Below are 27906 nucleotides of genomic sequence, written 5' to 3' on the forward strand. Positions count from 1 at the left end.
ACTGTTAGTAGAAGATAACCCAATTTTCTCAATTTCTTAATTTTGCCCAGCTTTCCTTTTCATATTCCAAGATGTCTAACTGAACTGTCACAATTTAACACATTTTTTCTTGTTTTTTTAGACTTTCAGCATCACCAGTCAATTTGCCTGGTTCAGTTCTTAGTCTGAGCTTTTGCTAACAGGCCAAGGTGGCTTGCTTTACAAGATATTAATGCCGTGTAGAAAATTTTACATAGCACATACTGTGAAATAATTTCTTCAAATTTAATCAGTTAAAATGTAATGAATGACCCAAAATGGTGTAAAGGTAAGTGGTAAACTGCCAGATGATTCAATTTAAAGTTTAGGTTAGCAAAAACTGAAAAAGTGGAATTTCAGAATATTACAAATGGGCCTTCTTCAAGGAATAAGTATTAAGTTACAAAGTACAGATGTTCTGCAGTAATTAAAGTAAATTGAAGTTGAAGCAATTTGCACAAGTGTCCTAACTTCGGCTGACTACTTAACAACCTTATGTCTTAAAGCAAAATTGGAAGAGACTGCTTAGACAATATTATACTGGCACAGAACAACTAAACAATTTCAAATAAAAAATTAAGTCAAATTATTAAGTGTATAAAATTTTATTCAAACATTTGATTCATCAAGTACCCACCTTTTGTAGATACTGTATAACAGCAAAACTGTGGTAACCATTTTGATTCAGAATGCCAGTCAGTCTGTGTAAGTCACCAGCAAACGAACCCCAGACCATCACTCGTACTCCCCCATGTTTTCACTGGCTCAATGGCATACAAACATGCTGTGTGATGAACCCAAGACTTCAAATTTTGAATCATCATTCCATAACACTTTCTTCTAGTCTGCAGTGGTTAACAACCAGTATTACAAGGCCCTATTATCTTCTTTAAGGACTGTCTTTCTTACTGCTACTTGTCCTGTCAAGCCTGCAGCACACAGTGTCCTTTTCGTAGTAGAAACTGAAACTTGCTTTTTTTGACCACTGTTAAGCCATTTTTGAAGTTGTTGTGCTGTAAGGTGCCCATCACACGAGCTGGTGACCCTGAGAAACTTGTCTTCAGATTGGGTTTTGACTTTGGGTCTTCCAGATCTTTTCTTATCAGTCTCTTCCAGTTTCCAGTTGCCTTTGTACTCTGTAGGACACTGTACTCAATGATACTTTGATTTTTTTTTTCCAATTTCTGTAAATGAAAGGCCTACACTTCTAAGAGTAATAATGCGCTGTCTCACTTCATTCATAAATTGTCCCTTTTCTTGCTATTATCACTGGAATTTACACCTTTCTAGGGTGCAGAGGATGTAGTAAACAGTCTGTTCCAGCTTGGCTTTAAGACAGACAGAGGGTTTTTAAGTAACTAACATAAGTTGGGGTACCTATGCAAATTATTTGCTTGAACTTGAAAGGATTAATTAACGTTAAATAGTGCAGAAAATCTGTAGGTAGTTCCCTTGAAGAAAGCCCATTTGTAATATTCTGAAATTTCCTTTTTTCAGTTTTTGCAAACCTAAACTTTCAATTTAGACCACTGGCAAATTTACTGCTTACCTTTTCACCATTTTAAGTCATTCATTGTATATCATCTGAGGGGTTCTAAAACATTTGACTGGTACAATTTTAGGAAATTTCCAGGTTGGAAGCCGAGTAACACAGCCAGTACAAACTAATATGAAAGTTAATTGATCTTCCAAGGATTATTGTAAATGTACAATAATTGACTGATTTAAATACTGGGTTGTACATCTCATTTTTCATAAGTTAAATAAACATGTTAAGAAAAAGATAATGTTAGATTGTGGATGAAATCATTTATGTTCTGAAATAACAGAATTAAGGACTAGATTGTGCATGCACAGTGTGATTGTAATTGCATTTTCTGAAAAAAGATTCTAGTTGGCTTCTGCAATGAGAAAAATACTGTACTTTATAGAGTTATTTACAGTACTGTATATTATCAGAATAAGATTTTTTCCTAAGGATTCAAGTTATCTAAAAAAATAAAAAGTACTGTCTTACTACTTGATAAATACAGTAACTTTTTATAAAGAGCTATACACTTTGACTATAGTTGACTCTACAACATATACATACCGGTATATATCAATTGGTAATAGTGCAATCCTTTCAGGTATTTGAACAGAACGCTACAAACAACCCTCAATGCATTTTCTGAATCAATTTAATCACGGATGCCTTGACAGTCTGAAAAAGGAAATGACCCTGGATGGAACACTAATCCATAATTGGGCCACAGTCATTCCCACCTATGCACACTGGACCATTTTAGAACTACCAATCATCCTAACATGTATATCTTAGGGATGCAGGACAAAACTGGAGTTTTGGGGAAAACCCCGGCAGACATGAAGGCAGATGACTTAACAGAGACAGTTACCAGGATTTAACGAGAACCCCTCACTTAGCCATGAGTTAGCTGTGTCAACCAGTGTACCATAGTGACATCTGCCCAGAAACATGTCATTTATAACTAATGAAGATTATAGATTTACAATCTGAAGAAAGTGTTCATGCTTAATTATGTTAAATCAGAGGTGTGACTTCTTATATAAAGAGGCAAATTCTTTGCTAATAAATTTTGGTCTGCCTAGCAGGTCTTCTGTCATTTTTAATTGGTCATTTCTCATTCATTTTAATCACACATGCTCTGGCTGATCTTTACGCTCTTTATATCACATTATGTCACATTATCCTATTTAATTTAGGATATATATCTGAAATAATGATGCAACTTTTAGTTTGGATTATTCTCATATGGCCATTTTTGGTCGGTTTTCACCCATATAAGTTTCATCTGCACATTTTCAAAGTATATTTCCATAATATTAATATTACTCACATGCTATGAGTAATAAAATGCAAAAAGGATTAACATTAAATATTTACATTCTTGCATAGGGGATATCTGTTTCTTCTATTTGTGTGCCTAATATTTTTGGTTGTTTTTGTTTTTAATTTATAAAACTACATGTATGTATCTGCTACAATGTATCTTTCCATGAAATATGTTGTCTGAATAAAACTGAAATAAAATATAAACTGTGTAATTAGGTACACACGTTACTCTTTATGGAAATATTTGTCTTAATAAGTAAGGCCTCCAAAAGAGACGCTTGAGAAATAGTCAATTTGTTTGTTTTTCTTTTCAAAGTAATGCCTAATTTACATATTATATACAAATAAATAATTTTTCTTATTGCACTATTAATATATTTAGTGGTTTATATAAATATTTTCCATTATTCTGTATTAATTAAGAAAAATATAGCACCAAATTACTTTTTTCTTCCATTATTAATAAGCCAAGCCTCATTTATATATTATAGCCGGTGCTGGTGGTTGTTAGGCTTTTGACTACTGAGGCATGAGCTCTATTCATCATGGTTAATTAGCTCTGCTGAATTATCACCTTTGATTGTTGGACTTGCCATTTGTTCCAGAAGGGCTGGCTGCATAATAAGAAATTGTTCCATCACTTGTCAGTCTTGACTATATGACAGGCAGTTTTCCTGATGACAAAGAAATGTCATTCTATGGGAGGTCAAAAAGGGCAATGCAAATCCATTTTCAGCCCAAGAATTGTGGTCTCTAGGCTGCAACATGGTCAGGTTTAAACAGACTGAAATATTGAATTGTTAGAATTTCAGGTAACAATTTCCTTTGGGATACATGACAAATAAAATGGAAATTGCTGTATATATTAAACACATCAATCAGTTTTAATTGCAGTGGAATTTTTTTCTATATTGATTAGAATATTATACAGTATATGAATTTTTATCATACAAATTTTCATGAATAGAGCTTTAGTTGCTTTGAAGGAGAACCAGATTAAATGTGCCATTTATAACCTTTTCCTTTCATAGCATTATTTTAACAAATAATACATTTCTGATACCTCCTTCTAACTGATTTTCTTTTATTCCACCACTACAAAACACTCTTCACTTATCCTCACATGCAGTTATGTACAGTACCTTCTTTTGCTTTCAAGATTGTCACCTGCTTTTGCAAAACTTCATGCAAATCCTGCATGGTAAGTGTTTGTGTAAAAGACATGTCAAACATAAATATAGAAATTCTACATTGCCTCACATATGCAGGTCATAGGTGGGTGTGGGTGGAATGTTTGAATGTGATGGATTAATTTCAAGAAGAGATGACTGTGTATTTGGATGGGAACAAATTAGAAAATGTTGAGAATGACACATTAAGAGTCGTCATTTGTAAATAGCCGATTTCTGTATGTAAAACATCACTCTATTTAGTGAAAGTGTTGACCCTTGTACTAGACAGATGTTTCAGGCAATTAGTTGGCTTGCAATATGTAAGTTTTTTTCAATCTTCTCACTTTCAGTATTTATCCAATTGCACTGAGGGGATTCCACATTATTTGTGCATAGTTCTGCTTATTAGTTACATTCACCCAGCTTTATAATTATCACTGTAATATGGCACTCTCATCCATTTGATATTTTACATATAAGGTACAGATTGTCTTCTGTTTGTTCTTTCACATTTATGAACATGATTCTGCTTTTATTGTTTTGTGATTTATTTGAATATATTTGATTTGTACTGCTAAACCTCTTTTTCTTATTGCCCCAATGTCAGCAACGTTAAATATTAACCATTATTTTTCATTATTACCCATCATGGTTTTCTATTGTGTGTCATGTGTTGTCAGTGTATTTTTGGCTGTATTCACACATTCTTTATGTACACCTTATTTATTATTTATGCTGACTAAATGACTTTCACATTATCAACTTTTAAGAAAGGCAGAATATGGATAGTAGTAAAACATACATTTTCTAACATGTTTATGTAAATATAAGCTTAAATATTCTTTATATTTTGCATTAGTTTTAATATAGGTAAAGTATCTGTAAAACGGTTGTATCCTTACCATATTAAACTTCTTAGAAGAAGTCGTCAATAAAAATGTATAGCATATTTTTATACATTTCAATTATTGCTGTTATAAAATGCATTATCTTTAATTAAAGTTATTTAAAAGTTTCTAGTTCTAATTATTTTACATTAACTCCCAAGATCACATAACACTATAGCTAGTGGTATGCATTGTTGAATTGCAGTCAGGTAATTTCCTTTCTATTTTCTAAATGTTTTATTGTCATTAAGACTGTTCTAATGATAGAGCTGTATAATAAAATATTTTCTGACTGAAGAATGTATTTTTAGAAAGTATTATATAATATTAGATTTTAAAAATTATTATTAAAGATGTGCACTAAATTGTTTAATTATAAAGAATGCAAAATTATTCAATGCATATTAAATAGTGCAACATTTTGAAGATCACATGATGAGGATCATGCTTCAGTATTCATCAATGGAGACAGGGTGGAGTGTATATCAAGCTTTAGGTTCCTTTCATGGACAGCTAACACCACGGCACTGCTAAAGAAGGCACAGCAATGGCTGTTTTTTTAAGAATGTCTGCAGGACATCTATAGCACATGCTTCCTCAGGAAAGCCACCAGCATCCTCATGGATTCCACTCATCCATGCCATAGTCTATTTGAACTTATTTTGAACCTATCCAGCAAACACTACAGAGCTTTTCATTCACAGACCTCAAGGATCAGAGACAGTTTCATCCCAAGAGCTCAGTCAGTCCAATAAGTGCTCCTGGTAGAACACTTTGCACTATAAGTATATGTACATTGTACCTATGTTTTCATATTGTATTGTTTTATTCTGCTATTTCTCTCATTTACGGGAAGATTATTGTTTTATGTGGAGGAGTTGCACATTGAATCTCATTGTACTGTGTACAATGACAATAAAGGAATTCATTTCAATTCAATTCAGTTCATTACATTATCTTTAAAGAATAAAAGGAAACTTACTTCGGCTAAGTTTCCAATAACTTATTTGTCATCCATTTGAAATTAATGTATAGGTTCTGCTCTCCTGAGGCATGTCCATTTTATTATTTTCCATAACAGAGTAGGTTGCTAGTAAGGAGCAAGGTGCGCACCCTTTTCAGTCAGAGAAAAAGCAAATCATTTGCCCTAGGCTACTGTACCTACCCTTTTATGTGTTTGGCAGCTATTAAAAATGAAAGTTTTCAGTTTGATAATAATCTCAGCATCCCTAGATGGAATCAGTGGAACTTAAAAATGTATACATTAAGATCAAAGTCATGCATAAAACAATATGAATGGAGAACATTAAGATAAAGAAAAGCCACTCACTTTAGGAATAAATGATTACCAGTTAAAAGTGTTAAGTAACGTAGGTAGTGATAGATACAGTATATTCAGTCAGTCATTTTCTAGCCCGCTTAGTCCTGAACAGGGTTGCTGAGGGGTGCTAGAGCTTATGCCAGAATGCATAGGGCAAAAAGCAGTAACAAACCATGGACATGGTGCCAGTCTATCGCACGGAGAACTCACCCACACCCCACACTAGGGCCAATTTAGTATTGGCAAAGCACCTCACCTGCATGTTTGGGAGGAAACTGTAGCACATCCAACTTTTATATATATATATACTAGGGGGCTTCGCTCGCCAACCCAGACCCCCCTACCTCCTGCCTGTACTACGCTCACATTGTGAAGAGGAGGGCTGAATGCACCCCAAGGAGATGCAGTTGCTCCTCTGAAACCCCCTCTTAAACGGTGACCCAAGTGTGACAGCGTATGTGGATTTCACCTTCACCAAACAACCAATCTTTTAATTCTCATGGATACGCCTCTTCATTGGGAAGAAACACTACTTTTCCTTGATGGCAACACAAATTAGACGATCTAAAAGTCTTGGTTTAAATCTGAACAATATATTCAATCTCTTTTCGCTGTACCATTATTTCACTAAGTTATAATTTCCACTTGTTTGCGCTAATGAAATCTTTACCATCATTTTTTGGAGACTTTCTAATTTTCATACTTCCATTATATCTAACGTGCTCTGCATGTATATCGCACCAACGTTTTTGAATTCTTTACGACGTTCTACTTTGTTGTCTACCCTTTGTCTTGCGGGACGTGAGTGTCTCTAAGAGAAAGTCACATCTCCTCTCTCTGAATAGTGTTGTCCTGGTCCAAGATTTTTTGATATAATATATATAGTGGACACAGACCCGGACACACAGATGAACATCGTAAGTTCCACCACACACTGTTTATTTACACTATTTTCAAGTTAATACTACGTGCACCACAAACCCCAGTGCCTCTTGCACCGCTCCCCCAATGTCCAGGCCTCACAGTCTTTGTGCCTTCCTGGCCACCTCCAGTCCTCTCTCTCCAGCTCCGTCTCTCTTCCACCCGACTTCCGCCTCCGACTGAAGTGAGGCGACCCCTTAAGTAGGAGCCCGCATGGGCTCCAGCTGCTTCCCGGCACTCCTCCATAGACACGCCCTGGTGTGGCAGAAGTGCTTGGCTCTAGGGATATTCAGGCACCGGGGCGCCGCCTGGCGGTGGCCATGGGACTCTACAGGGCTGGGCTTTACCTGAGGCCCCCAACACAACCAGGGCGGACACCCTCGCGGTCTGGAGGAGGCACAAGCCACAATATATATATATATATATATATATATATATATATATAGGGAGCTTGCAGTATAATAATGCACGTACACTCCCTCAATAGCAGTTATTAGACAGCTGCTTACAACTGTTAAGGGCTGGAGATAATTTTACAATTGTGAGATGAATTTGAGTAAGAGTAGCATACTAATTTTAATCATCTACACTTCTGTTTCCTAAAAACTACAGCATAGGAGTGCCCATTAATGGTGGGCACCTAAACAGTAACTACACTGGATTTGTCTTGTGTACACCAGGCTGATATTACAATAAAACTGTTCCAACAGACAAATACATTTAACTCTGCATCAGAGAACTGTCAGAGAAGTGAAAGTTTACAGATGTCATTATGCCTATATGCAATACAGGTAATCCAAATGAACTGATGTAATAGTAAATGATTTATTACTCTGTTTATAATGTTCTGTTAAAACATATGTATGCATTGTAAAAGAAAGCTAATGACCAAAACAACTTTATTTAGATCATTGTAAATGTGAGGCCATATGATCTGTTCAGCAGCATATCTAACAATAGAATGTGCTAAAAAAAAATTTACCTGGAGAAAATCTTACATTAGTGCTGCTTCATTAAATTCTACATTGGGGAATTGTGTTAAAAAGGATTCATTATAATATTTGAAAAACCCAATTCTTAAATCAGTCCAAAAGAGTAAATCACTTTTTAATTCAAGGTCAATTCACAGTCAAACGTAATGAATATAATTTAGCTTTTGGAAGATATTTTTCAAGCATTTGATATGACAAAATAGTTAACAAAAAGATTTAAGTTAGATAAACAAAGAAATTACTCTTTTCTTCTTTACATCTCTTATCCTCTTTCATTGTACACTTCAGAATTCATCATATTGCTACTCATGGAAAAGGAAGTAAACACCATTTTATTTTACTTATCAGGGCACACCTCAATCGTGTAGTGCTCACCAAGTCCCTACGTTTGATAAATCTGCTGTAAGAAAAGCAGGTATTGCTCACTGTGTTTTGCTTTGGTTTACAAGTCCTCTATGTAAGCTGTAGCTGCAAGCCTCTCTCTTTTAATGACACTTAATTTTAACTAAAGTGTAAGTTCTCCTCACAGGGCCTCTCTTTACAATTCAATTTCTGTGTCTGATTTCTCATAGGACTTATCAATTAAAGGCAAATGACATCCTGAGATGTTTCAATATCGCACTCTAGGCTACACGTGATCTAGGCTAAAGTTAGGTTATAGCCTTCATTTTGGATAGATTAAACTGTCCTTAATTCCCTTAACAATGTTGATTAGTGATCCAGATAGCAAAGACCTACAATTAATAAGAAAACTAATGAAAACAAAACAAAGGGAAATGTGATGGCTAACTTTAACAAAGATCGGAAGTCCTCAAACATACCACTTACAGTATGCAAGTAACATTCTCAGCCATTTCATTTTGTACACCTTCGTATTAAAGTTGGAAATAAAAAGCGGCCTGAAACTGTGCCTTTAAACTGCCCTGCTTCATAGAGATCTAGACTTTAATGCACGGTTCAATAATGCTGCTGCAATCTTACCCTCTTCCTTACCAGATTATCATATCTTTTGCAATGCCTAGAGCCAATCACTGGCTGACATTTAGGTTGTTTTATGGATGCAGGTGACTATTTGGGGCAAGAGAAGATTTAAAAACTTTCAATTATATTGTATAAGTGAATATGAAATGGTGCAGAATGCCATTTAAGAAAGGTGAAAGTATGATTGGAACAGAGCAAAAGGCAATGCTCAAGCAAGCAGAAAACCTAAGACTGAAAAGAAAAGGGAATCACTATGTCAGTAATCAAGTTTCAAGAATGATAAAACATCTAAAACAAAGAAATACATACAAAAAATCTAAGAGAACGTAATAAATAAGCAATGAGTGGGTGAAACAAGTTTATTTAAAACCTTTGTTAATTAACTAAACAGACCTCATGGGAAAGTGCCAAGAACTTGTTGCCTAGCAGCAAGAGTCATTGCCAGGACTGGAGAAGAAACCAAGAGAGAGCAAAATCACTCAGCAGTCAAAGAATGCAAGAAACTTGGTAACAATTCATAGTGTTTTTGAAAAAGAAAGTGGGGCATAAGAAACCAAATGCAGGTAAAACCAGTTTCACAAAAAGTGAGCTGAACCTTATTCACCTTCTAGACTATTTCAGGTTTTTTGCTTAGTTTAAACATATAAGGCAAAAAAATTAAACTGAAATTTAAAAAAAAATGCACTCATTTCCTTACTCTATGTGATGCCTTTACACTTTCTAGATCTAAAACCTAAATGATGTAATTGGGTAAGCCATATGTGATTTGCTGACACCAGTGCTAAATGAACATATTGGCTTTTGAAGTTGCCCTTTTTTGTGATTCATACTGTTCACAAAAAAAAATAATAATATAAAGAATCAAAATTCTGGCTAACATGACAAATTCATGTTGAAGGGCAATCCTTTTACACATTCTAACGACTTAGAAGCCATAGTTGTGTTTAAATTTTATATTATGTACGGGAAGGGAAAGGTCATTCTCTTTATAATCCAATTTTCATTATGAACATTTTAATTCTGTGCAATGTCGATATCAGTGAGAAATGCCTCGTCCTATTTATGGTGCTATTTAATCATTTTAAAACCCTTGAAGCACAATTTCATCCAAGCTTTTTAATCAAGGGCTAAGCTTCTGTCATCATTGCCTTTTAGCCTAAAGCAACTGTAATTAAATGTTATTTAAAATATTTGGAATATTCATAAATCCTTTAGCATCTGTGTATTTTGAGATTTGATCAGCTGTTATTAAGGACAAACTAGTTTCCTGATGAGAGACATATTTATACCAATAAATGGCATTCTGTAAATGGTCATTTGAGGATAAAATACATTTCTGGTCTTCAGTCTCGAATTAAAAGCCTTATATTGATTTCCCTGATGCATAGATTTGGATTCTCCAACTTTGTCTTATAATTGTTATGATCTTCCCTACAGGGAAGGCCAAAACCATATAAAAACTCTCCCAGAACACATGACTACCAATAATATAATTAAATAGCAGTACTTATTTTGCAATTATGTTAAATTAACTAGATAACATATTCTGTATCAATGCAATATATAACAAAACTGTACAATTAAAAAACATCAGGGAAAGTTAGAAGTCTTTAGAAATAACATAACTGCAAAGCTGAATAGAAAGTTCCAAAAATCAATAACCTAAGAACTGAAAGAATGATTTGCCAGAAAAAGCCAGAAATACTTAAATCTTTAATTGTACAGTACAAATACAATATTTTCAACTAAGATCTAAACCAGGAAGCAAAAAATAGGTCTTCCAAACTAGAGGAAAAAACATAAATAAACCAATGTGTGCCAAAGATCAAAGCCCAAAAGTCTAAGCTAAAGATGCTCGATGGAAAACCTGCACCTTGCAAGAGGAGGGGAGCCATAATCGTAAAGGTCCTCATTGCCCCAGAAAAGAACCAAGATCAAACATAGACCCTAAATAGATAGATAGATAAATAGATACTTTATTAATCCCAAGGGGAAATTCACATAATCCAGCAGCAGTATACTGATACAAAGAAACAATATTAAATTAAATAGTAATAAAAATGAAAAGAATTAAAATAAAATTAATGTTCGCATTTACTCCCCCGGGTGGAATTGAAGAGTCGCATAGTGTGGGGGAGGAACGATCTCCTCAGTCTGTCAGTGGAGCAGGACAGTGACAGCAGTCTGTCACTGAAGCTACTCCTCTGTCTGGAGATGATCCTGTTAAGTGGATGCAGTGGACCACAATAGACCACATCAGGTGGCTTTCACAAACAGCAGAGCATCTGTCTAATTGATGGTTCTATTCTAAGGTGAAAATGGAAAAAAAAAACAACAAATAAAGGAACATAAAGGAAAAGGAATTTGAGCAAACAGAGCCATGGGCAGAACCCAGCAAGAACGTATCAATAATCTACTAGTATATTCTTGGTATTCTAATCTGCTTGCAAAGTTATGTTGTGCATATGCATTTCAATGGTATTGGTGATCTTATTTTAGTGCTTCAGTGAATTTCCTTAAGTCGTCCCATTGTTTCAAAAGTTAGTGGTCTACTTGCAGGATGATTTTACATCCTTTGAACATCCTTTGGGATGTTCTGTTTTTCAATACTACTCATATACTTAGAATTTTATGAGTAGTGATGACCTCATTCATTTTTTTCAAATGAGAAATCAAATCAAAGCCTAGTCGTGTGCCGGTAGTAGTAGCAGGATTGTCACATGCCCCTTTATCAGTTCATCTAACCCTGACTTTCATGCTGCCACCTGAACCGAAACCCTAAAAAACATTAAGAGAGATGAGAGTGCTGACCTACGGTAGTGCATATCACCTCTAGGATGTGCTGTCATCTTTTTTCCAGTAATGAGTGTAAAATGTATAGTCATGTAATTAAATCATCTGTCAAAACAACATGAGCTGTTTTCAACAGTTCAGACAGTACAGGTCAAATATCTTTTTCAAAAGCTGTTTTTTAACAGAATAATCCTAATTGGGTTGCTTTTAATTTCAATGAAACTATATCAGTCATTGTCAAAATTATTGAGTAATTAAGATTATATGTATGCAATGCAACATCAATAAATCAATTACTGATCATCACAGTTTAAAGCCAATCTTGCCATGTCAGTCATAAAACAGACCTCTTAAAATTCACTTTTCCTAATCAACAAAATATTTGGAAAAAAGTGTGCTTGTTTAGTTTTTTTAACATTTGTAGCCAATTTTGCATGCTGTATTTTAAATTGTACACATGTTAATGCAATTAGACAGCTCCTGTTAAAAATAACTGGAAGCCTCATTAGTTTTAAGAGGTGAGATAATACTAATTTGTTAGTTAAAATAATAAACTATATATGTTGTATATATCTATACAGCTCTTTTAATTTCAATACAGATGTTGAGGTTGAGTTAACTGTGTACATTGGATTGTTGTTGATGGTGGCTTTCTTCTTTATCTTTACCTTTGTGGCAGAGGGTAGCAGGTTCCATGCCAGTATTAGGTGAACCCACCCCTCTGGGCTCAATATAAAAGTCACTAAAAAGCAAACATTCATAAATACAAAATAGTTAATAAACAAAATGTTCCCCAAAACATTCAACATAAAGATAAAACAAAAATAACCTCAATATTATTTGCAAACTAATATTTGGAAAAAGCAACAAAAAGATTAAATTATAACAAACCACATTTGAGACAGGCTTAAAACCCTGGCTGAACTATGACAACCATGCTCAATTTAACACAGCGTGTTCTTTAGGTAATAAGCTGTGTTTGCTTTGTGCTAAACATACACTGGGTGTTTAAACTGTAGTTTTGGAAGATTACATGTTTATTCCTCCAGAAGGCACACAGGCTTTAATGTTGCGTTTTTGTGAGAAATGGCTTCTGCTTTGCCATTCTGGGCATATAGGAAATTACTGCAATAAGCAGGAAACGACCAGTTACTACTTTTGATTCCGTGCAGCTTCTATGAGGATGACCATGATAAGCTTTCTCCTTGCTTTGACAAGGAGGGGCATCCTGATATTTGCAATGGTCTAGTGGTGCCATATTCCTGCCACTTCTTAATGACTGTCTTTAAAATATCCCATGCTATATATAATGACTTCAACATGTCTATGTTACCAGCAATGTGTGAAAAGCAGGTATTGTATAGAAGGCCTAGGTATTCTGTAGAATCTGTGACATTTTTAGGCAAAGCATGAAATCTCTGTTACTTTAATATACTATATACAGTACTTTCCCTAGGCATTGTATATAATACCTAGGCATTATACAGAATGACTTGCAGGTTTGCCTTTTGGTATTGCATAGAATGCCTAGAAAGTGTTTGAAATTTTAATCTTTTCATACTTTGACATTCCGTTTTCGGAATTCTATAGATTTCCTTGGTTCTTCTACTCAATGCCTTAATTCATACATTAATGGTAACATATATATCCCTCTCTTGAACTATACCCTTGCAAATAAATCACACTGATTGTCAAAAAATTTAATCCATACGTTATTGAAGCATCAGTACCCAGTGGAACAGTCATAGGAGAAGATTAGTTTATTCCAAAATTTCCAGTCATTCCATCCGATCTTCCATTCAGTTTTAAGCATGAGATGTTACCTCCCATAGTTAGTTTTGCCATGTCTGTGAGTAAACAACAGAGTCAGTCACTTAACATGGTTGATTTGAACCTGGAGTTCACATGTTTTTCATATGGGAAACTTTATGCTGGATGCTCAGATTTTGGCACTGAAAAACATCTCCATGTCACTGGAACAAAAAAACAAGAGTGTTCTCTACAAAGCAGTTTTCCAGTTCTAACTTTGGTTATGTGCTAAATGCAACACGTTCAAGGTGAAATTGAGCTTTCCAATATATAATTTGTAACTACTTTTTACTTTTCCACCTTTAAACCATTTCACCTGGTCAACGCTGGGCGGTTTGGTTAGTACATACAACATGAGAACACAAATAGCAACAGTTAGTCAGCTGACTTTCACTTTGATTCTTTTTCAAATAATTAAGCAAGCTGTCTGTTTCTAATATGAGAAAAATCCTTGTTATCAGTCTCATCTCATAATGTGCATCTTGACACTTTGTTAATTTGTTAATGGTTTGTTAACTGGCAGTAGAGCAAACCTTTCTTTTTAATAAGCTTCTCAGGAGCTCACAGTTTAGTCTTTTCATAAATTTGATTTCTTTATGCAGAGCAAGCTCAGTGAGATATGCAAGTCATAGCATTTTGAGGCATGAGAAAGCTTTCAGCCATACGGTACATTTTTATGAAAGAAATGGCTGTAACCCTTTATAATACAATACAATACAGTTTATTTTTGTATAGCCCAAAATCACACAAGGAGTGCCGCAGTGGGCTTTAACAGGCCCTGCCCCTGACAGCCCCCCAGCCTTGAATCTGTAAGAAGACAAGGAAAAACTCCCAAAAAACCCCATAAGGGATAAAATGGAAGAAACCTTGGGAAAGGCAGTTCAAAGAGAGACCCCTTTCCAGGTAGATTGGGTGTGCAGTGGGTGTCAAAAAGAAGGGGGTCAATACAATACAATACATATTACAATCATATCTTTACCTGTGGTCTACTTGTTGTGAAGGAGGACCTGGTCAGCACCATAGTGCAGGACTAATGCAGGGCCTTGACAGGGTATGCACAGCGTTAGGACAAGGTGTTTTTCATCAGTGCCTCCATTAACCACTTTAAATAGTGTTTGAAAACTGTAGTTCTGTTTTGGTTTTATTGCTTTCGAATCATTCAGTAAGAGGTTACTTTTTGACATATTAAAAACCTTTTCTATTAAGAGATTTTTTTAAGTGAACAAGGACTCCAGAGGAAAAGTCTTCACTCTGACTCTGTAATGTCTTGGACTTGAGCTTTAACCTAAGGCATTGTTTGCTGCATATTGGGTGATAGTCCATTTTGTCATGTTACTGGAATTCTGTTTGCATGCTTAGTTAATGTTATAGAGGTCTCTGTACTAAGGACTGCAGTGGTAAGCCTCTGGTCACCTTTTGACCATGTTTAAAATGCAATTAAAGAAAGAGCATCAACAAAAAAAACAACATGGATTATCTTAAGTCTAGAAACCAGTTGCACTGGTAATGAAATGTTTTGAGTAACTGGTGCTGGCTGTATATTCTTGGGAATCTCAGCCACCTCCAGTTTGCCTGCTGTCATGTTAGGTCCACAAAAGATGCATTATATTCCTTATACGTCATATCATCCTGGAACATGGAGATAATAAAAACTGCTGTGCCAAATTGCTGTTCAGAGACTACAGCTCAGAATTTAATTCCATCAGTGATGATCACCAAGCTCCTAGACCTGCCACTGGGTGCCACATTTTGCAGCTTTATTTTAGATTTCTTAGTGGACAGATCTCATGGCACAAAATAAAAAGGCTGATCTTAGAAAGCAGGGAGTATCAGGAAGCAGACATTCCATCCCCATTACCTGAAATGCAATAAGGAGGTTCAGCGGAAGTGACCATCGCACAAAATCTGAAGTGAGCACAACACATCTTGGCTCCCCAGGTGTCTAAGGAAAGTCAAGATGTCTGCATTTATGCTTACCATTCTCTGTGGCTTTATAACTTCCTGTTATGGCACCTGTCAGGGGTATTCTGTTTATTAAATAATGAGTTGAAGCCCTGAGTAAATCAAATGTTCTTTTATTCATGTCAAGATACCAAGGGAGCCCAGTGTACAGGGTGGTCCAGATCTAATTATGCAGATCTGGATGACTTTGATTTTTGCGGGGACGATTCCAGTTCGGCGCGAAGATGATTCTTCATGTCATCAGTTTGCACACTTCTTGATGGTCTGGGATTTTTTGGGTGATTTTGTATGTAATAAACTTAATAAGTTATAGCATAATGAAAATTGCATAATTAGATCTGGACCACCCTATAGTTACCTAGAGGTTTCAGGCTGAACTTAGACTCTACTGAAATGCACAATTATTTACAACTTAAGAAAAGGTAATCCACCTGAAGCTAAGCATGTTCAGGCCTGGCTAGTACTTAGATGGGAGACCAACCAGGAAAAGCATGGGTTGCAGCTGGAAGAGGTGTTGGCAAAGCCAGTATGGGGCGCTTTCCCTGTGGTTTGAACATGAACCCCAATACTCCAGTGCAGTAACAGGGACACTGTGCTGTCCTTCGGAAGAGACATCAAATTGAGGTCCTGATTCTCTGTGGTCATAAACTGTCCATCACAGCTTAGTCACTCTGGACTCCTAATAATCTCCTGTCTCTAACTGGCTATCTTTCTCTCTCTCTCACCCTTTCACTACCTAACAGCTAATGTGTGGTGAACATACTGGTGAAAAATGTCTGCTGTCACTTCATTCAGGTGGATGCTCCAATTCCAGCTTTATCCTTGTATGTTGTATATTTGTTACAAACTAAATAGTCCTTTAAAGATCAGTTATAACTGAATTTTAAAAAGAACAAGGACATAAAGACTTAAAATTATTCTAAAGTGCCTGAAAAGGATTTCAGTCTGAATTACAGTGCAGCAAAATGTAATCAGACCTCGAAAATCAAAATGTAGAACATAATAGTTAAAGTTTCCATCTAATCTATACAATATAATATGAAATGATCCATTCTGCTGCTCTACTTTATTTTTTAACAGATGTAAGATTTTCCTGTAGCAGTCACTAGGTTACATTCTTCCTCTTTATGGACAGCATCAGATTTAGAGTGCTTTAAAATAATCACACTAAGGTTTTTGTAGATAGCATATTTAATGTGATTATTTTTCATTTGATATTTCACAACAAAGCAGTAACAGGGAAATTCAGGCTCACAGAATATTAGTGCCTTCAATCCATTTTTACTCTTTAATATTTTATATTACAGTATACAGACATGGCTATATGCCATGCACGAAGTATCTTGGAAATGTAAGCCACAAAAAGTCAGTATTCTTGCTATCAGAGGATCCTAAAAATGATGCAAACAACTAGAGCTGATTTTTTATCTGCAATTTCATATACTTCAAGGAGAAACACATAGACATGCTGCTGCTGACTGTTGAGCATCTTATTATCTGTTAAAACAGCGGTTTTCCTTGAAGAATATTTTTTAAACCAGGGCTGAGTCTAAAATATGCAGTAAGCAAGAAAACATCTCACATTTTGGCATAATGGCATTTGCTTTAATAATACAAAAGGTTATATAACTTGGTATTTTGACACAATTGTTCATGCCTTACACCCAATTCTGTTGGAAATGGTACATTGGCTCCTCTGTCCCACTAATGGAAAAAGCTCAGAAAGTGCAAAAAGTTCAGAAAATCAAAAGAAAAGCAAAGATATATTTTAATGTGAAGAAAAAGTCAAACTTTTTTAGCAATCGATGTAATAGTTCAAAATTATTAATAATATACTCTGTAACCAATGCGTCCCTTGCATTTGCATCCACTGCAGCTGGGGTATATATATTAGGGCTTGGAACCAATTAAAATAAATTAACTAATTAATCGCATAAATGTATGTAATTAGTCATGATTAATTGCATCTAACATTAAAACATGTAATTACAAAAGTAATACATAAATCATGAATAAAATACACGCTGAATCACAAAGTTAATGTAGAATCAATATAAATGAATTAAATAAAAATTAATGGCATAGCTGAAACTTTCTGCGGTGGGCTGGCGCTATGCCTGGGGTTTGTTTCCTGTCTTGCGCCCTGCGTTGGCTGGGATTGGCTCCAGTAGACCCCTGCAACCCTGTAGTTTGGATAATGAATGAATGGAAGCTGAAACATAATACTGATCTTAAACCTGAACTTTTAAAAAAATACTACTTGAGCAATTACAACCTGAATTTGAATATCTTCTTCAAAGGCAAGTTGTTAAGAAGGCAATAAGAAACTGAGGCCAATGTATTAATTCTCATAGTGGCATAGCATATAAGACACAGACATGTCAAAGTAAAAATTTAAATAACTGTTGACTTTGAATGCACTGCTAAAGACTGATTTAACTTAATATAATACAAATCTATTAAATGGGCATACTTTAAAACTTGTGTTAAAACTCCACAAATACTATCCTAAATTTTTCATCACTGTTAACGATTGAAGATTATACTCTGCACAAGTGTTTTTCAACTGGTGCACCATGGAAATAATAGTGTAGTGCCCCTAGGTCCTGACCTGAGAGAGACACGCTCCTCAGGTGGTCGAGACCTGTCCAAGGAGGACGTAACTACCTGAAGAAGACGACATAAAAGCAGCTCTGTGATCACCTTTTCGCAGACAGAGCACTTAGAGAAAACTTTAACAGCCAGGAGATGTGTTGGGTGTCCATCTGCCTGTGTGCATGTTCACCAGCGACTCTCACAGAGCCGAGGGCCAATGTGCATACGAGTTGCATCTGACTCCTGATCAGTGGAGTGAGGCAGAGAGGTGACCACCTGTATGAGTGGGCAAAGGGAGGAATTAGGTAGTAAATGCGTTCAAAGTGCTCTCTAAGTGCTGTATCTGTGAAAGGTAATCTCCAAGCTGCTTTTTTTGCTGCACTCTGTCCTGCCTCTTCAGACAGTTTAACACGTCTAAAAGAATTAATGCTTTTTTGGTTGGCAGAATTGTGTTGTGCCTTGGGAGTTTTTGGGTTACAAAAAGTGTGCCAACTCAGGAAAAAGGATGGAAAACAATGATCTACCTACACCTTTGCTCCTGGCACGCTAAAAAAATTATTTCCGTATGTGCTATCTCACTTAAAAACTTGGATGGTTATGTTGCATTCTGTGCATAAATTAGTGACGATACTGTACACTGGAATAATGGGTGGGGATAGTCATTATACTTCTGTTTCATAGGATTTTGTCATTATATAGTGCATTCAGCACTGTAAGCTACCTGGCAGACTAGCAAGTTAAATACTGAGGTACTAGAGCAAGTGTATTGAATTAAAATTTAAAGAGATCCAACCAACAAAATTTTCTCCTATCAAAGGTCTGAAACTCATATTTCTGCTATGTTTCAGATCCTGATATATGTAGTCATTGAATGTCTTTAAAAAAAATAAACAAGGTATAATTGCCACAGCATTTCAACAATATTTATTTTAAATGTTCAATGACTTGTGAACATGGCCCGGACACAGACAGGCAGACATGTTGTTTTCCACCACCACACGTTTATTTACAATTATATACAATGTACACAAGTGCACACAAACCCCAAAGTCCTGGCCAACACACAATGCCTTCTCCTTTGGGCCGCCTCCTCTCTCTCTTCTCCTGCCTCGTCCTGCTTCCACCCGACTCCACCCTCGAATGAAGGGAGACGGCCCCTTTTATATTATCCCAAATGAGCTCCAGGTGTGTCCCGGCATTCCTCCCTGGACACGTCCCAGTGTGGCAGGAATGCCGGCTGTTCTCCCGGAAGCTCTCCGGGTGTCCCTTTTCTTCTTCCCCCCAGCACTTCCTGGTGTGGCGGAAGTGCTGAGGTCCGGGATCCCCAAGGCATTGGCGTGCCTCCCGGCGGTGACCACGGGTCCCTACAGGGTTGGGCTTCCAAGCCCTCTACCCGTGGTCCCCAAAGCAACCAGGAAGGCAGCCCCCACGTGATCCAGGGTGGGCATTGACCCTCTTCCGGTCCCTCAAGGCGTCCCGGCCGGGTCATTCCCCCTGGCATCCCTGACAGACTTTAAACATGTGAACCCTTTGAGTTTAATTGGCCTTGTATTTGTATGGAATACAAATAACGATCTTTAACATGACATATAAAACAAAAATTATATTTAATAAAAAAAATAAAAGTAGACCTCTCACATTCACATTTTAAGTTAAAGAAAACAATCATGCACTCCATTACAGTTGTCCCATCAGGATTTTTTTTTATGTTCTCCCAAAATCCTTGCTATTTGAATTGAACATTCATTTGCACGCTCCTGGGCTGTAAATTAATGTAAGAGGAGTCTGTTGGATCTGTCAGAGAGTGCTGTCAGTTCTGTTACTTTACGTGCCCTCACTTTAGACTGCCATGGGTATGTGTGTGCAAAACAATCCATTTTTTCTCTTATAATGGCACTTTGCATTGCTGATTTTACTAAAGCCATGGTTTCAGAACACATGAGACAAACTGGTTTTGAACTACCTGCAGGAAGAATTAACATTTGTCCATTCATCTTCGCAAGATCAGTTTTCTGCTTCTACTTGCCTTTTTGTGGAACAAGCCATGCTCCCTGTCGCTCTTTTGTTTCTGTTATTTCCTTCTGTGGTATCCATGCATTTTACCCATTCACTGTAACAATCACATTGACTTGCTCTCTGTTGAGTGACATGAATAAACACACACACCTCAATGAAGGAAAAAATGGGCATTTCCTATATTATTTGACACATTTTTTAATTTACAATAATTACAGGTTTTACAGTTTTACAACATGTTTCTAAGGGTATTTTGTGGATTACATACAGTATTTGTATAATGTGGGATGGGACAATGTCTGGCAGTGTCCTATAATAAGAGAAACATAGTATTACAGTATGTTTAATAGAATGGCAGTGAATGGTCATATATTTCAGCCTAGTTCTTAAAATTACCTGCACAAATTTAGATTTGGAATACTGTGCACTATGTGCTTCTCAAGAGAAGTTCATTAAATAAATCACTCCACCAGCAGAAGATTACATATTGTAATTTTATACTTATATTTTAGGTAAGATTTTGATGTGTGTCTTAATAGACAGTTCTTAAACAGTCCATTGTAGGGCATTATCTTCGTATAAAACCTGAAGGTTGAATTATCTTCTAGATTCAAATGATATTATGCTTTTTCTTTTCCTCTTCTCTTAAGCTACCAAGCCTTTGTGTTGTAATTATTACATTGCACTTTATGCAGTATTTGTGCTTTTTATTGTTTGCACCTTCTAGAATATGTATATGTAATATATAAAATATTTAAAGATTCATTTTAAGATATCTCTAAATGTAATTACAATTTTTAAATCATGTAGAAATGTGTTTATGAAATGAAATTAAAGATATCTTAAAATGATTTACAGATAATTTTAAATTATATAGTGTATCTTTATTTACAGTGGTGTGAAAAACTATTTGCCCCCTTCCTGATTTCTTATTCTTTTGCATGTTTGTCACACAAAATGTTTCTGATCATCACACACATTTAACCATTAGTCAAGTATAACACAAGTAAACACAAAATGCAGTTTTTAAATGATGGTTTTTATTATTTAGGGAGAAAACAAATCCAAACCTACATGGCCCTGTGTGAAAAAGTAATTGCCCCCTTGTTAAGAAATAACCTAACTGTGGTGTATCACACCTGAGTTCAATTTCCGTAGCCACCCCCAGGCCTGATTACTGCCACACCTGTTTCAATCAAGAAATCACTTCAATAGGAGCTGCCTGACACAGAGAAGTAGACCAAAAGCACCTCAAAAGCTAGACATCATACCAAGATCCAAAGAAATTCAGGAACAAATGAGAACAGAAGTAATTGAGATATATCAGTCTGGTAAAGGTTATAAAGCCATTTCTAAAGCTTTGGGACTCCAGCGAAACACAGTGAGAGCCATTATCCACAAATGGTAAAAACATGGAACAGTGGTGAACCTTCCCAGGAGTGGCCGGCCGACCAAAATTACCCCAAGAGCGCAGAGAAGACTCATCCGAGAGGACACAAAAGACCCCAGGACAACGTCTAAAGAACTGCAGGCCTCACTTGCCTCAATTAAGGTCAGTGTTCACGACTCCACCATAAGAAAGAGACTGGGCAAAAACGGCCTGCATGGCAGATTTCCAAGACGAAAACCACTGTTAAGCAAAAAGAACATTAGGGCTCGTCTTAATTTTGCTAAGAAACATCTCAATGATTGCCAAGACTTTTGGGAAAATAACTTGTGGACTGATGAGACAAAAGTTGAACTTTTTGGAAGGCAAATGTCCCGTTACGTCTGGCGTAAAAGGAACACAGCATTTCAGAAAAAGAACATCATACCAACAGTAAAATATGGTGGTGGTAGTGTGATGGTCTGGGGTTGTTTTGCTGCTTCAGGACCTGGAAGGCTTGCTGTGATAGATGGAACCATGAATTCTACTGTCTACCAAAAATCCTGAAGGAGAATGTCCGGCCATCTGTTCGTCAACTCAAGCTGAAGCGATCTTGGGTGTTGCAACAGGACAATGACCCAAAACACACCAGCAAATCCACTTCTGAATGGCTGAAGAAAAACAAAATGAAGACTTTGGAGTGGCCTAGTCAAAGTCCTGACCTGAATTCAATTGAGATGCTATGGCATGACCTTAAAAAGGCGGTTCATGCTAGAAAACCCTCAAATAAAGCTGAATTACAACAATTCTGCAAAGATGAGTGGGCCAAAATTCCTCCAGAGCGCTGTAAAAGACTCATTGCAAGTTATCGCAAACGCTTGATTGCAGTTATTGCTGCTAAGGGTGGCCCAACCAGTTATTAGGTTCAGGGGGCAATTACTTTTCACACAGGGCCATGTAGGTTTGGATTTTTTCTCCCTAAATAATAAAAACCATCATTTAAAAACTGCATTTTGTGTTTACTTGTGTTATATTTGACTAATGGTTAAATGTGTTTGATGATCAGAAACATTTTGTGTGACAAACATGCAAAAGAATAAGAAATCAGGAAGGGGGCAAATAGTTTTTCACACCACTGTATACAAAATTAGTATTAAATTAATTCAGAGGATTACTTCTGATGTGTGACTGTGAGCCTGCACCATTGGAATATAGAAATACAATATATGTTTGTAATTCTGTAATCTTCTGTGAAAGAACGAATAACAGAAGTCATTCACAGGAAGCTGTATTATTTTTGAATAATGAATATGATTTTTAAATAAAGAGGAAGTCAAAATATCTGTACTTCGTTTAAAGATATCTTTAATAAAGAAATACAGATTTAAAGACATCTGCAAATCATTTAAAGATATCTTGAAGTGCATTAAAGATATCTTAATTATAGATGCATTTAAAGATTCTCTTTAAATGATTTGCAGCTTAAATAGCTTTATAGCTGTCTTCAAATGATTTTGCGATATCTTTAAATATTCAGAGATATCTGTTTTAAAGATATCTGTAAATGATAAATTTGGCTTGTCATACATGTGAAATAAACCTTACTTTAAAATTTTCTTAGAAATGGCACTATGTCAATGAGCCTGTACTAATATGTATAATGTATCTTAGTTTAATTTTAATGACCAGTACTGTTTATAGAAGATGAGCAACTCACATCTACTCTAAAGTCCCAGACACATTTGACAATATCTGGCGCTAACATTCTGCATTCAGATTCAAGCTTAATTCCCTAGGAGTTTGCATGTTACCTTCATGTTTATGTCAGCTTACTCCGGTTACTCTTATTTCTAATGCTTTCTTTCTATAAATTGGCCAGATGCAAGTGAAAGTTTTATGCCTGATGACATTCAGTCCAGAGCTTGGCTGTACCCAGCATTACCAGAAAACTATGAAATGATATAGATATGTATGCCCTTGTTAAAATTAATTCATTTTAATTGTTTGGTGGTGGAGCTGGAATAATATTAGTGCACGAACCCCCATTATCTTCAAGGAATTGTTATTTTAAATTAAATACAGAATTTGGACAGGAACCCAAATTGGCAATAATATTCGTATTTGTTAACAGTAGACTGAAATACAAATTAAAGCAATTTTCTGAAAAGCTTTCTTATTCAACCTGTTTGCTACAAAAAATGTGGGTATGAATATGAGTGTGTGCATAAGTAGACCCTGCGAGTGACTGATGTCCCATCCACAGCTATTGCCTGCTCTGCATCTGGTGCTGCCAGAGTAGGGCCTAGCCCACCTGTTTCCCCAATTTGCGATTCATTTTATTGAAGAATCCTGTGATATTTTGTTATTTTATGTAAGACAGAAGTTGTTAAAAAAATTGGACATTTTAATGCGTCAGATGGCCTTCTTGCATTTTAGGAAATATCACTAGAGGACAACTGAGAATGCATTTTAGTACTCTTTTCTATTTTATTAATTAAAAAATGTAAAAGTCTTTCTTGAAAATGTTACGTATTTCCTGGTTTGCATTCTATAAAAACATGCAACATAGTCTTTGACATCATTTTGTTATGTTTTCTGATTTTTTGCTAATAAAAAGACATTGATGAATGCTTGGATGGCTTCATCGAATGTGATAGCCGTGCTAACTGCATCAACCTTCCCGGATGGTACCACTGTGAATGCAGGGATGGCTATCACGACAATGGCATGTTTTCACCCAATGGAGAGTCATGTGAAGGTAAGTATATGCTATTTGTGGACTCTATCTCTTGTTGGTTTATCTTTAAAATTGTCTTCATTGAGTGGAGCTTCAAATGCTAAGGACTGTGTAATGGAGCTAACTGAAGATGACTTGATGTATATCTTTATATCTGAGTGAGAATACTAGATTAACTTCTTCTATTTACTTTGCTTTATGCTAGCACAGTCCTTGGTGCTGCTGCCTAGCAGTTCTAGAAACCTAGGTTTAAACCTTGACTCGGTTACTGTATATGTGGAGTAAGTTCTCCCTAAGTCCATATGGGTCTTCTGGTTCCTTCTCACAGCTGAGTTAGAGTGATTGGTCACTCTAGACAGGTGAGGTATAACTGAGTGCAGGTGTGTGTATTTAATCCTACATTGGTCCATGTCTTGCACTGATAGGCTCTGGCTCCCTGTAATCCTAAAACAGAATACTAATGTCCGTAAAATTAATGGATCCTTAGTTTATTTATTTTCTTTTTTTATTATTATTTATGTGGCATGATTTACCGTATTAGTCTTGCATGTTTCTGTAAACTATCATGCAAAATAAAACTTTTTCAAATCAAAAATAATTTATATTATTCCATGTAACAAAAATAATAATTCAAAAACAGCCTTTTATTTACATTTTATAATATTAAGCAATTCATAAATGCCTAGTTTAAAAAGAATAAACCAACATCTAATATCTGAAATAATTCTTTATAAAAATGCTTGTTCACGCTGGGGTGTCTATAACTCCATCTTAGTGTTTTTTTGTGGGTTAAATACTCTGGAGACCAGAAGAGATGGAGTTAGGGGGAGGTTGGAGGTCAGCTTGCCTGAATGTACAGGAAGACAGCAGACAGTCTGTTTGTGGTGCCACCTCAGTATTCTTCCCTGTTGTCCTCTCTAAATTGATGTCTGTAACATTGGTGACACACTTATTCATATGACAACATAAATTAACAGAAGTCAGGCTGACAACATGGAAGTTAGTCAAAGTCAAAGAAAAATATTGGTGTTTTTAGGCATTTTTGCCTAATTTATTCAGTACCAGTTTCCAGTATTTATTTTATTCTGGGATATCCCTTAAATAGCTGAAGATCCACTTCGTACTGCTATGAAAGCTTCCAAGAAATGCAAAAGGGGATAAAGGAAACAGTAGTGAAAAGCCCTGGCTTTTCAAAAACTTAATTACCAAATTTTTTTAATTAACAAGGATAAATAAAAAAAAAAAAAAAGAAAAACTAAATAAAAAAGGTAAGAGAAATGAAAAATTCAAAGAAAAATTCAAAATAATTTCTAAATATTTTTAAAAAAGCCAAAATTCACTAAATAAAATAAACTATCAAATTTCAAAAGGACAAAGGAAAGGGAAACAAGCAAAAAAGTCAAAGAAAATAGAAAACTAATACTATAAAGGACACATTTTAAAAAGGGGTAAAAATGTAGAAGTAATGCAAAACAAATATCCTCAAACACTGATGAATTCAAAAATACCACCATGTAAAGATTTTCAGATTTTATCAGAATATGACTGCATACTAAGTGATGATGTCAAATTTTATCATCCAAGTTCCTGGCACTAAGGACAGACTGGGCATAAAGAAAAAAGATATAAATTTAATTACACACTTCAGTCTTTTCTGTTTAAAAAATATCCACTGCAAAGTCCTAAACGCAAAACCTACTGTAAATACAGCACTAAAATGCCAGTGGTAAAATACAAAAAAGCAAAAGAGCAAAAGGGAAGAGGGAGTAAAGGCCAAGGGCCTCATGTATAATGCCATGCATAGAATTCACACTAAAACATGACTTACAGACAAAACTGGAAATGTGTGTACACACTAAAAAAATGCATATACATAAAACTGTGTGTACGCCAAGTTCCACACACTTCCCCTTTATAATACCCAATAAAAATTATTTTAATGCACATGCATGTGCCAACAACCCCACCCAAGCTCCTTCCAGAATATAAATAGCCTCTTCTGTTGTTAAAAGACAATGGCAAAAGCATGTGGAAAAAAGAATTACAGTGTAGTGGAGTCAAGGAATAACATACTATTTGTTTTTTTCTTAAGCAGTGGACTAAGCAACAAAAGGAAAGTGATGGAGTGATACAGTGTGGCGGAGACACTCGAAACTTCAAGTTCAGAAAGTTGCACAGTGTTCAAAATAAAAATGAAGTAGTCAGATATCAAAGTCGATGTGAAAACGAGAGTCGCAGCACACCATCTGTTTATTCTGTTTCAGACAATATTACAAAAGCTGACCTCTATGAGGTGGTTAGGCAGTGATTGGGCTACTGTGTCCAGTACATCTTTGGGCGCTGACTGTGCACATACCTCTGCCTCCGAAACTACTGGGGAACCATCTGGCTGTATGCCAACTGACACTGTTCAGGAGTCACAAAATGCCATAGTGGATGCTGTAAGAGATATGACCAATGAACTAAGGAATGTCAGTGCTGTGCTATGTGATATTGACCACAAATTAAATGAATTGATTAAAAAATAAACAATGCATCTGAATACCTGTTTTACATTCTGCTAATTAATTTCAAACGAAGTTGTAATCTTGTCCGATTTGGCTGATCATTTTGTGGGTCATCATCAGGTTCATCATACCACATCTCTTCAGATATGAGTAAGCCACTATTGTGTGCCACATTATTCAGCATACTACAAGCTTGCACAATGTGACACACTATCTGTGGACTATAGAGCAGCACAGAAATAGAATGCTTTCATATAGAATAAAATTAATTCTTTGAAGGCGCCTTCATAGTGTAGCGTCAGCACCGAACACCCCAATGTATAGATTCTCTGCTCTTTACATGACTCTTTGAGGTGACTCGCTATCCTTAAAAGGACTGCTTGCCTTTTGCCACACTAGTTGGAAAAAGCACTTACGACTGTGCGAAGTTGCTGTTTTTATAAGCTCTTCTGCTATATATGATACAATGCCAGCTCATTCTTTTGGTGATTTATCCCTTTCTCATGTAACTTGTCCAGTGCCGTTGCAATTGCAATGTGTGTGCAGTTTGGAAAACCAGAAATTTGGAAAACCAGACGTTGCTGTGAATTGCACTTTGATGTTTGCTTGTTCAACCATAGTGTAAGGAAATCTTATATATCTAGGTGACAAGCGGATAACCATCCAATACAGCTGGCATGGCGTAACTCAGTGATGACTGAGAAATACCCAATTGGTCATCCAGTTCACGTTGAAAAGTTCCTGTAGCTAAAAACCCAAGAGTGGACAGAACTTGCAAAGGAGCAGGTAGACCACATTTCCTCAAACTCTGGCTTTGTGAAGCCAGCACCAGTTCAGCACAGAGCTCCAAGCGGATAGTTCTTGGAAATCAAAATTGACTTAGAAGCCAGTAACCGTCATCTACTATAAATGCACACTGTTTTCTAATTCTTCTAATGTTAAAGCAGCTATGGTAGTTGGAATAGTTTGGCCATT

At 36.0% G+C, this 27906-nt stretch overlaps 1 protein-coding gene across 3 annotated transcripts in view; it reads left to right on the plus strand.

Moving 5' to 3' along the window:
* nell2b (neural EGFL like 2b) overlaps positions 1–27906 on the plus strand; it is a 405950-nt gene that overhangs the window by 343929 nt on the left and 34115 nt on the right. For 2 of the 3 annotated variants that reach the window (XM_039760881.1, XM_039760882.1), the window contains one exon: positions 24305–24445. The exons of the other annotated variant lie outside the window; for it this stretch is intronic. In XM_039760881.1, coding sequence (XP_039616815.1) covers positions 24305–24445 — 141 coding nt within the window. The remainder of the gene's footprint in view (positions 1–24304; positions 24446–27906) is intronic. 3 annotated transcript variants of the gene reach the window in all.

Source organism: Polypterus senegalus, chromosome 8 (assembly GCF_016835505.1).
Source record: "Polypterus senegalus isolate Bchr_013 chromosome 8, ASM1683550v1, whole genome shotgun sequence".
NCBI lineage: Eukaryota > Metazoa > Chordata > Cladistia > Polypteriformes > Polypteridae > Polypterus > Polypterus senegalus.